Source organism: Typopeltis vanoorti, chromosome 12 (genome assembly GCF_054136105.1).
Source record: "Typopeltis vanoorti isolate ZY-2024b chromosome 12, IOZ_Tvanoo_1.0, whole genome shotgun sequence".
NCBI lineage: Eukaryota > Metazoa > Arthropoda > Arachnida > Uropygi > Thelyphonidae > Typopeltis > Typopeltis vanoorti.
Window position 1 is genome coordinate 139,431,990 of NC_143560.1, and position 12,586 is coordinate 139,444,575.

Consider the following 12,586-nt stretch of genomic DNA (forward strand, 5'->3'; position numbering starts at 1 on the left):
CTCGTTTGTGTAGGTTTGTGAATTCGTTTGTGAACTTTAGTTGAAAATTCTCGTATAATGTTACAGGATCGTTTATTTTAAGTAGGGAATTCCAGTCTGTATTTTTTACTTGATTATCGACAATGCTCTTTAGTATGATTGAGTTTTGTCGACTTTTGTGATGGTGGGAGGGGGTAGGAAACGTAATAAAACGAAGTTGAGACAAAGTAGTGATCGGCAATTTTTGCATTAATTACTGATGATGTATATGTATGGATGGGAGCCCGTATGTTGATACGATCAATGCATGATTGTGTTAGTGAGTTATTGAGTATTTCTTCTCTTGTTGGGGAGTTAATGGTAGGGTTTATGTTGTACTGACTTAGTATATCAAGACATGTGTTAGTGGTTGAAGAAGCGTGGTCAAGAGTATTTATGTTAATATCTCCTATTAGGATGAGCCTGTATGTTGTACGCGGTTCGATGCTGCTTAGCCATGTTTCTAACTCGTGAAGAAAACTGAGTGGATTATTATCTGGGGGGTCTGTATATTGTGTTTATTCTGTATTTGATACTATTGTGGCTATTTGTGAGTTCCAAAATTAGTGTTTACGCATGTTCGAAGTGAGTTTGTTTTTCTGTCACATTGTATTTTTCTTTGATAAATGCCACAATGCCACCTCCTCTTTTGTTTGGTCTACATAAGTTGTGGCTTTGATAATTATTTATGTTGTATGCGTAAATTTCTGTGTCGTTTATTGTAACTTCGATCAGTATTAGCGCATCTATGTTTATCATGGTATAATTGAGCTATGTTATCAATGTAAGCCAGTGTTTTTTTATACTTCTTATGTTTGTGTGTATGATAGTGAAGTTGGTGTTGGTGGAAATGTTGTCTGACCATTTCTTCAAAGAGTCAAAGACCTTGATGTTTATGTTGTCTGACTGGATATTCTTTAGTATGATCGAGTTTTTTTTCGACTTTTGTGGTGGTGGGAGGAGGGGGGGGGTAGGAAACGTAATAAAACGAAGTTGAGACAAAGTAGTGAGGAAAACACACGCACGCACCCCCCTCCTCCCACACACGATAACTTGGAATGTCTTGATGCGTCGCTGAACTGGAAGCCTTAACGATATATTATAAATAATAATAATAATAATAATAATAATTTAACATTTTTATTATTTTTCAGATAAATTACCTACATACAAACAATAATATATTTTTTTTTTCATTAAAATTCTGAATACATATTTAAATTACATGTGATACATATGATACGTACATGCAGAGCCGGCGCTAGGGTCTTTGACGCCCGCATGCAATTTCTATCTAAGCGCCCCTATAAAGATCCAGGAGTGTGTGGTTCTTTTACGATAATAAAAATTTAAATTATTTGAAATTTCTTAAATAAATTTTGACAGAACAGCCACACGTTGGTTGGTTCGCTAAATGTAACGAACCGGAGTGTTGACTAGGCAGGATAATTTAAAAACCAGTATATTCAAAAAATTCTCAAAAGTTAAAGCAAATTTTGATAAAGCCACTTCACTTTAATCGTTAAATATAATGATACAGGGATTATAGCCTTCTCACCGACCCGAATCGCTAACAAAATTAAAATGAATTTTAATTAAAGTTAAAATTTATTTGGACTAAAGTTTAAAAAATTCTTGCATTTTACTAAATTCTTATAAGTTGTAAAATTTTTTTAATAATTTTTATAAGTGGAACTATCTTTTAGGAAATTAAAAGAAACTCAAGATAGATGAGAAAATAATAAAAGAATTCAGAAATAATTAGAACATTTAATATAAGTATTGAAAAAATAAAATAATAAAAGAATTCAGAAATAATTAGAACATTTAATATAAGTATTGAAAAAATAAAATCTTTACAGAATAACAGAAAATAAATTAAATTACATAAATATACTTGAAATTTTTTTATTAAAATTTTAAGGTTTTTGATTTCATACCCTTGAGCTCGCATGTCTGTAATGGGAATGTTCCATTTTTCCAGTTGTTCCATTATTGTTGCACATAAAACACGTTCGAATCTGATATATCTGGAAAACCTAAAACGTTTCCCTGATCTTGACAATTCCATTGTCACAGGTAAAGCGAATAATAAAGCGAATAATAATGGTCATTTGTTCTGTTTTACTTGCATCAGGTGTGCAGTCTAAAATTATGGAATAATATTTAGATTTTAGAATTGATAATAAAAGTGTATCCCTGATTGCGTTACTTAAAGTTTCCAATATTTCATTTTGACTGTTTTTACTCAAACAGTGTACTCTATTGTTTCGTTGTAGGGCCTTTTCAACATGATTTTCCACAACGGGATCAAACATAGCAAACAGTTCGACTAATTTTAAAAAAATGCCGTTGCTCCTTTCATATAATTTATCAGATGATCCGCGACAAGCTAAATTTCGACTACCAAGGACTTTTATAATTTCAATCAAGCGTTGTAAAACACTCGTCCAATGTTTCTTTTCCATTTCATACATGCTTTGAGTCTGGAAATCAATAGTAATTTTGTTTTTTTAAATTTTTATCAAGTTCCTTCCATTTTAAGAAATTTTTCATGTGAGTTAAACTAGTCTCATGTCTATGTAAAGTTGTACTTACATTTCTCCAATCGTTATAACCTTCAACATGACTTAGTGGGTGATTCAGTTGATTCAGTAGGTGCGACAAGTTTGCAATAAAAGCAAAAATCAGAATTTAAAGTTTCGGAATAAATGAGTCATGTTCTTAGCACGAACTCCCGTTTTCCATTTTTCTATTATAATACGTGTCGCCAATTTATGACCATATGTATCTCTGGGATATATTATATTTTTATTTTGAACAGGCCCCATTTCAATTAAAACAACTCGTAATTTTTCATCAATATTTACCCGTTCACGTGGATCTTCTAAACTCACAGAGACTAACAATGTGTTAGTTTCGTGGTCAACTACAACTAAATCTTGTTATAATTATCTAAATCCTAACTATTTTTCACTTAAATCATGTTCAATTATCTTGTTCAATAATTGCAATAGTACCTTCATGCAAACTGGATGATGTGCACGGTTCGTCAACTCTGATTTCTGATGTATCGAGTTGGTTACAATCTGCATCAGAATATTTTAATATTTTAACAAATTTATTAAGAAAATTTATTTATTATAAGAAACAAATTTATTTGTTTCTTAATATCTGCTTCTTTCGCAGCGTGACGCTTATGATTTTGTGCACCGGATAACTTTGTTTTAAATTTTTGATTCCATTTCTATTTTATACCCACAAGAAATTATTATACAACACGACACAGAGACGAAATAATAGTCCGCACTGCGCTACTGTCAGTAGCCTACTGAGATGCGTACCATATGACTGGTTAACTTGCGACAAATGTTTTGTACGAAAATTCGTTTCTGCGCATAAAAACTGTTCACCGTTTCACTTTAGATAGACTGCTGTAGACACAATATTCTGCAGGCAATCATTTAGCCTGCTCTAGCTGCATTGTAAACAGCCGGCTGATCAAAGAGGCGGCAATATACTTTTTTTTTTTTTTTTTTATTCTGTGTATACGGCCTCATTTATTTTAATATCGATCATTCTAAGAATTATTTTGTTTTTATGATAAAAATTTTGTTTCTTAAAAATTAACTTATGAAACGTTCCCTGGCGCCGGCGCCCCCATCGTAGCGGCGCTCGCATGCACCGCATGCTCAGAATGTCCACTTCCGCTGGCCCTGCGTACATGCATTTCATTACGTATGATATATACATTGATTACACACACACATGTTAATCAATACTTGTAAGCTACACGTAATATAAGCATTGTATGCTATGGAGCATGTAGGAATAAATTACCTCCCAGTAGTGTTACTATTGAGAGCAGTGGCGCACCCAGAGGGGGAAAAAATGGGTCCTGGCCCCTCAAAGAAAAAGGATAAAACACTAGAAAATTTTCCAAAAATCTTTTCCTAATTAATGAAATTCATTTTTTTTTATTTACGTTGTGTCGGGTTTTCTATCTCTATACTAATAGAAATAGAAAACCCGACAAAATACTAATAGGAATAGAAAACTACTTATGAATTAGCGATCATTACAGAAACTCAGTCATAGGTAGTACGCGATGCGTAGTGTATTCTCAAATAATCACACACAAATCATCTACTCAACTGATTGGGAGGAAAACACACGCACGCACCCCCCTTCCCCCCACACGATAACTTGGAATGTCTTGATGATTCGCTAAACTGGAAGCCTTAACGAATATATTCTGTTTCATTAAGTGTATGGTATTTTGGGTGCGTGTTTCTTGTTCATAGTATGTCCTTAGGGCTCTTTTCAGGCTATTGTAGTTTGTAAGTTTCTGTATTTAAAAGGTAATTTGTTTTGCATGTCTGGGATGGAGAAGCTCCGTGTGGCCTTTCCGTAGTTATTATTGTATTTATATATGATATGATTAGTTGTCTGTGGACCTTTTATACGGTACGTATTTCTGAATGTCCTGTAGTTGGCATCGAAGTAATGTTTTAGCAAAGCTAAAATAGTGATATAAGAGTTTTGCTGTCAGTAATTTGTGTTTTGATATTGTAGTGTATATAAAGTCGATATTGTCTCTTTGTTCCAAAAAGATCAGTTTTATCATTTTGTACTGTAACGACATTAATCTATTTAGTTTGTAGGGTGCACAGAAAGCATACGTTGTTATAGCATATCTTATTATATTTTGGCATAGTGCTTTGTACATTAGTGTTTTTAGGCGTGTGGGAACTATGTCTTTTAATCCTGTAGAGTTTGCCAGTTATTTTATTTATTTATTTATTTAAATAATAATAATTTTATTTATTATTATTTTTTTAATAGTAAGCAAGCACTGAAAACAATATGGAACAGAATTATACTGCGATTAATATGTTATGCTGGACCTGCCCGGAAACATGCTCTAGAATCAAAGAAAAATCGACAAAAGCTTAAACAGAGTTCAACACTTTATACCCATACGAATAATTCAAGGATATAGGACAATATCTTTCGAGGCAGCCTGCGTTATAGCTGGTCTAATAAAGATCTGCAAGAATTCTCTCTTATATATGAAGTCGCTTCTGGAAAGAAGCGACTTCATATATAAGAGAGAATTCTTGTACGCATATCGTAAGATACTCGTATAACGTAAATTCCAACATTGATCCAAATTGCTACGAACGTTCGCTTCACTACAGTAGGTGGCCTCACCCAGCAAAGAAAACATGTCTTAAGTAGAAGGAAGCTCTGAAAGTGATAATTTCGATATATACACACTGATGCAATGTCGGTTATTCTTTCATTGCATATTATAGACAGTCCATTATACAATAAAAGAACGCTGCTCTAGACCAGTGACGGCGAAACTTTTAGGCTCGTTGTCGAAAATTCCTAAAAATTCTAACTTGACTCTGCTGGCGTGTGTCCTCCCCTCCACTCCCCAAACAAAAGGGAAAAAATTCTTTACGTATTCATGTATTTAAAAAAACACAGTTTGGTCATGTATAAATATGAATATTGATAAGAAATATAAATATAAATATTAATCAGTACTTGGAAGATACATGTAACATATGTATGGTGTGCAATGGGACATGTAGGAAATATATTAGCTCCTGGTAGAGTTACTATTGGGAAGAAAACACACACACACACACACACACACACACAAATTAAAATACGGTGCCAGTTTACAAAATTTTAATTAAAAAGATGTTGATATACAAATATATACTTTACAAGGCGCCAATTTACATAAATTAAATTAAAATAAATAATTTTAAAAGCTCCGAATTATTGTTTGTATCAGGCAAATAAAGCTAAGCGCAAACCCGAATGGACATGCCTTAAAACATGAACATCGAAGTGGAGTGTTGAATCTTAATAACAAAGCAGAAGGAAGCGACAGACCTCCTACTCGCATTCCGATGAGTCTGTCGGCTGGTCGGAAAGGGGGGGGGGGACAAATTTACATGTTTGACGAAACTTCAAAAATCATGTGCGATTCAGAACTTCCAGGTTACTGACAGACAGACTTTTCTCTGGGTTTCTCAACCCTAATGCAGTGAAATATATCTGTTACCAGCTTTTAAGTTACTGAAGCTATAAATAATTTCCTGTCCTCTGCAGAATAATCTCTTTGTTTATTTCTATATAGACTCTATATAGCATGCCTTTAAACATCTGTCTCACGAGCTCACAATGTCTATTATGCTGCGATATGAGCTAAAAAATATTCTTCAACAAAGTTTTTTCAATGAAAAAACTTTGTTGAAGAATATTTTTAAGCACAATTATTGAAGCACAAAAAGAAATTAATTGGTTTGTTTTTTATTCCTAGTGTTTCAATGACTACATTATCGACACTTCTGGCATTAGGGTTTATGCCTCTCAATCTTTGGATCTATGGAAGGACTATTGAGTACATTAACATTAGCATACCATATGAAAACTTAGCAATGTCTCTGATTTACGTTGTTTCTCCAGCAGTGGTTGGTATGATAATCAAGTGGAAACTCCCAAAAATTGCAAACGTTCTTACGAAGGTAGGAATTAAGATATTGGTCATTATAATATAATATAATATAATATAATATAATATAATATAATATAATATAATATAATATAATATAATATAATATAATATAATATAATATAATATAATATAATATAACATAATATAATATAATATAATAGGACCATTCGTCCCCTATCCTGAGCTTAAAGTTAAGAATATATTAATTAACGAACCCATATCGATACTGGTTTGTTAGGATTAAACAACTTTTATTTACATACCATCCAAATATATTTATTTCGTATACTTTGTTGTATGGTTTCAATGAATATCATTCGTTTCATCTTAAGGTTTTAATGCAATAAATACAGCACATATAAATACTTAAACAACACGTTTGATCACTCATGTATTTCATCTCAATCACTGAGAAACGGTTAGGAAAACAATATTAAAATTACAAAAACATACGCAACTTTGCGCAGAACAATAAGTGGAAAAGATTAGGTTGAAAGTCTAAAGTCCTACGAGGAGCGCCTTCTATGGGTTCTTTTGGTTAGCCTTAGCTATGTTGAGAGGGAGGCTTAAGAATTGAATTTTCTCAAATCTTGAAAAGTTTAATACAACCATATTTATTAAGATCAGGTTGATTTTTTAAGTCTGCAGCGGATTCCAACAACAACAAAAAAAACCTTTCAAATTGGTGTTTTTTTGTAGTGAACACCTTAGCTCAGTAGGTATAGACGAAGCCTTTTGGTCGGAAAGACATGGATTCGATTCTCGTCAGTGAAGTGAGAAACCATCACTAACGTGAATCGAACGCAGACAAAACGGCTTCGTCTATACCTACTGAGCTAAGAAGACACGAATTTGAAAACGAATTTAAAACACGAATTTGAAAAGTTTTTTTTGTTGTTGTTGGAATCCGCAGCAGACTTAAAAAATCAACCTGATCTTAATAAATATGGCTGTATTAAATTTTCCAAGATTTGGGAAACTTCAATTCTAAAGTCTCCCGCTCAACACAGCTAAGGCTAACGAAACGAACCCATGGAGGGCGCTCCTCGTAAGACTTTAGGCTTTCAATCTAATCTTTTCCACTTATTGTTCTGTGGATTTGTATATGTTTTTGTAATTTTAATATTGTTTTCCTGGCCGTTTAGTGATTGAGATGAAAATAGACGAGTGAGTTCTCATACGGAGATAGGGGAGTTTTTTCACATGGAAACTTTTCGCACCGCACACCCATCTCCAGATATAGGATTCATCCGGAAGCATAGGGCTATCCTCGAGTTACGGTTACCTTGATGGACCTGTGATTTTAATCAGGATTTCCCCATGACTGCAGGTCGTAAAGAGTCCAGCTATTCCTGTCTTGGGCCTTTCTTCTCCATTTTTTTCTAGCAGATGGACAGTCAGAGTAACTTTGCACGTTGAGTTGTTATTAAGCTTTGTTCTTCTTTTGAAGTTGTGCTCTATGTTTCACTGCCATAAGTTAATGCTAACAGGATGTGACTATTGAAAAGGTGGGCTCTTATTTCTATATCTATGTTTTGGTTGAGGATTGTTGATTTTATTTTGTTGAAGACAATCCAAGCAGCTCTTTTTCTCCTTGATATTTCATTTGACATGTCGTTATTCATTTTTAGGGACTATCCAAGGTAGATGTAATCTTCAACTTTTTCGATGGTGTGGGATTCTAGAGTGATTATGTAATCTTTATTCCTCTTGTTTTGTCTGGATGTATTTCCAATGCAGGTTTTTGGCAGTTTCAGCTTATGTCGTTCACCATTGATTATAATAGTTCGGGGGAGTGAGATATTAATACCACATCGTCGGCGAATAATAGAATATTTAACATTTCACCATCAATATTTATTTCACCTTTCACATCAGTTTTTCGAATGATGCTGTCCAGATTAGATGTGAAGAGATTAGATGATAAGACATCACCCTGACGTACTCCTCCTTAAGTTAATTTTAATCGAGTGATTGAAAAAAGTGATCTTTGTTGTGCCTTCTTTATAGATATCTTTTATGAGCTGGATACATGCTATTTCTACTCCTTGTTCTATTAAAGCTTGGAATAGTGCATTTTGTTCAACAATGTCATATGCCTTTTTAAAATCTATAAAAATAAGACAAAGTGGAATCTGGTATTTTCTGCATCTTTCTGTTAGTTGAGTAATAGTTTGAATGTGGCCTATTGTCGAAAAGTCTTTTTTGAAACCGGCCTGTTCTTTGCAGCTATTTTCATTGATGGAGGTTTGTATTCTGTTTAGGATGTCTCTGGTGAATATTTTATGCGTGTGATAATAGACAGATGGGTCTGTAATTACTTATGACTTCCTTATTATCTTTTTTATGCAGAATTATGGTATTTGATGTTTTCTATTCAGTTGGCTTTCCTTAATTGGATATATCGAGTAAATCTTTCTGCTAGAGCTTCAAAGAGCACTTGTCCACCCGTTTTTAATTCATCGGATTTTATACCATCAATTCCTGGAGATCGATCAATTTTCATGTGGATAGTCATTTTTACTTCTTCAGGTAGGATTTTTAGTATCTCAAATTTTTCCAAATTTTTATCTGGTACTGGCGCTGTGACTACCTGTTTAGATGAGTAAAGGCTCTCGAATAAAACGATTTTATTATTTTTTCCATTTCACTCTGTTTGTGTGTCTGTTTCCTTGATTACCTATGAAGGCTAATGGTAGTGGTTGCTTTAGACTTATTTCTTTTTCTATTTTTTTAGGCTACTACGGAGCCTGGCTTCTTCTGCCAATTTTGCCATTCTATATATATTATGGTCGTCTTTGATGTTCTTCTTCAGTTGTCTACAGATAATTTTTTATTCTAAATGGTCTTTTCCTGTATCTTTCAGTACTCTTCAATAGTTCTATCATTCTTGCTGATAGGCGTTCCCTGGTCTTAGGAGGAAGTTCAGAGGAGGCTCTTTCTTTGCAGTTCAATGCAAGATGATTAAAGTTTGTTAAATCTTTGATGTCGTTTTTTAATTTCCAGTCGGTTTCTTCCACATTTTTTTCTAAATTCTTCTGGATTTATCTGTTTTGAGCGTTGTTTATGTGTTCTTCATTTTTTTAATGTATTTTGAGAGTGTATATTTTTGGGCGGTGGTCTGAATGAATATCGCAGTAGGTTTTCCCAATGACCTCAACATTTTTTATAATTCTTTTGCAATTTATTACGATTTAATCAATTTCATTTCTTGTCTCTCCATTCCTGGGACTGCCAAGTTCATCTTTTTCCAGTTCTCTTTTAAAAGAAACTATTCACAATGTAAAGCCTTTCTGCTTCAACAAATTCTGCCAGGAGTTCACCTGGCAGAATTCGTTTATTTCGTTCCCCTTTTCCCCACGGTCCAATGTATTTTTTTTTCAATAGCTCCTGTACAAATCTTTGCAGTGAAATCCCCACACACTATAGCGTATGTTGTTTTTTTCTGTAATGTTTCCCGCAGATGTTCATATAAATTTTCTATTTCTTCTTTGTCAGCTGTTAAAGCAGGTGCATATTCTACTATTATTTTTGTTGTAACTGATTTTCCTATTTTTAATTTTAGTGTTCCTAGTCGTTCAGGATGGATTGCGCAAGAAATAATATCTTTAGTTAGCTTTCCGTTTATGATGAAGCCAACTCCTTCAGCTCTTGCAGCGTTATCTGCAGCTCCCAGTAATTTGGTTGCCATTGTTCCATTTTTCTGTTCAGAGCTTCTTTAGGTTTTACAAATAGCAAGGACATCAAACTTTACGTTTAGCATTTCTCGAAACAGGAAATCAATATGGGAGTCAGAAGTTTTACGGTTGCAGTTATAAGAATAAAAATCCTCGACACCATAAAAAGTAAAAGAGGAAAGGATTAAGAAGAAAAAGATTTTTTGTGCTGAAGCATAGTAGGTTTTTCCCATTGGATTCTGTGCAAAGTATCAAGGCAAGGCGAGCAAGTCCTGACCATACCTAAGGCGACAGATCTATTTTTTATGTTCTTCTAGTCGGATATTAGTAGATCTCCAAGTTTGATCATAATATGGTAAGTTGCAAGAACAAGGAACCTTTGTAAGCACCTGGAAGAACTGAGATAGGAAAGGGAAGATCCTTGGGAGAGCAGATGAGTGTGGTCCGATTCACATAAGGTTTGAATGCAGTGTAGAGACTGTACTTTTTTTTAGAGTTCTGGCTATTTTTTCTGGGTGTCCTGGATATAAGGAACCAGCTCAAATTTGTTCAAAGTGTAATTAGTCGAATATTATTCGTACATTATTCAGAAATCCTTTTTATGTACAAATGTATTTATATACTTATGTGATTTAAATGTATTTATATAGAAATTATAATTTTTATAATTTTATTAAAATTTATAATGTGTACATATATGTTACATAATTTTTCCAAACATAATGCTCTAGCATTTTTCAAATATAAATAAATAATTTTCTATATCGAATTGGTTAATACTATAAAAAACCATTTACCTTCCTCAACAACGTCTATGTCTGGAGGGAGCTCTTTTCCACTGCACACTGGATAAATATTATTTTCATTTCATTTCGGAATACTAAACTCTCTTCTAAGAGAATAATTACCAAAAATTACTCGAAATCCGCTATAAAAACACTTGTAAATAGAAAAGCCTAGATATCAGCCGTTGAAGTGTCACTTCTAGAAACAAGCAGCAAAGCTGTAAGTACATTTTCTTAAACATTGTGCCTTAGAAAACTTAGCAGTTCAATAGAAACTTACAATACTACAACTTTGAGTAACATTAACGTGGCTGGAAGAATTAGAGTTCGAAAAATCCCTCGATTTGCTGCGTAACGTTGCCAAAGTAAGCGGTAATTTAAGAAATGATTTAAAAAAGGATATACTAACTGCAGTGAGCAAGCTAACGAAGGTTTTCAATAAAATGAAAAACGAAACTAAACTATCAATAAAACTATTGTGGTCCAAGTGGAGGATCACGTTTTGAGATTGGAGGGATATTTCTCTGTAGCTCTTGGCTGGAGTCTAAAATGTATTGGTTGAAGTCATTTGCTAGTTGTTGGATAGATTTTGCGTCTTTCCTGAAGCTGTGTTTTATGGTTTCAGAGGAAGCGATGTTGGGAGCACAATCTAGCATCTCATTGATCAGATGCTAGATTTTTTTTCATGTTATTTTCTGCAAAAGTTAATTTGTCTCTGTAGTAGTTTATTTTTGCATTTCTTATTTGCATAGTGGGGCAATTCCTTGTCATCTTATATTCGGTTTTTAAAGCTGCATTATTTGGATATTGCTTTAATTGTTTCCATAGGATGTCCTTTCTATGTATATCTAGGATTGTTTTTCATTATCCAAGGATTTAGGCTTATTTTTTGAACGAATTCTGACTTTCTTTGCAGCTTTTTTTTATATATTTCATCCGGTGAGAGTTGTATTATTTTGATTAAGGTATACAAAATAATGTTCTTGTATAATGTAGATATTGAATCTGGTTACGCCATGTGTTTCCAGTCGATTTTTCTTATTTCGTGGTTGAATATTTCTTCGTCTAATATTGATTTGTGTTGCTTTTCATATGTGGAGCATCGCATGGATATTTTCTTAGTGTGCTGGTTTAGAGCCGTGAAGTAATGGTCTGCTACTTTGCGCTTGATGGTAAGTTACTGCTGCGTTTAGTTACAGGAAAATTAATTACAGAATAGACCGCACTTATCTGCGTCAATACGGAGACAAAAATATAAAAGTTAAATAACAAAAATAATAATAACTCTAATAATAATATTAGAAAAAATATGTGCCAACTTTCCTCTAAATACTACACTTTGGGAAAACTTACAGCAACTTCTCAGTTGCTGTAAGTCAGCAACTTGGACAACTTCTCAGTTGCTGTAAGTCAGCAACTTGGACAACTTCTCAGTTGCTGTAAGTCAGCACCAGCAAGAACTGAGAAGATAATATCATCGGCATGAAGCTAATAACGACGCCTTTATTTTTTTATTCTTTAGTAATGTGATGCCCATTGATCAGTGTTTCCCAAAGTGTAGTCTTTAG

At 33.6% G+C, this 12,586-nt stretch overlaps 1 protein-coding gene across 1 annotated transcript in view; it reads left to right on the forward strand.

The window, feature by feature from the left end:
* The window catches only part of LOC150101258 (ileal sodium/bile acid cotransporter-like), a 104,178-nt gene that overhangs the window by 22,363 nt on the left and 69,229 nt on the right, over window positions 1–12,586 (forward strand). The window contains exon 3 of the mRNA XM_090402197.1: window positions 6,362–6,566. Within this exon, the coding sequence (XP_090258323.1) occupies window positions 6,362–6,566 (205 nt within the window). The remainder of the gene's footprint in view (window positions 1–6,361; window positions 6,567–12,586) is intronic.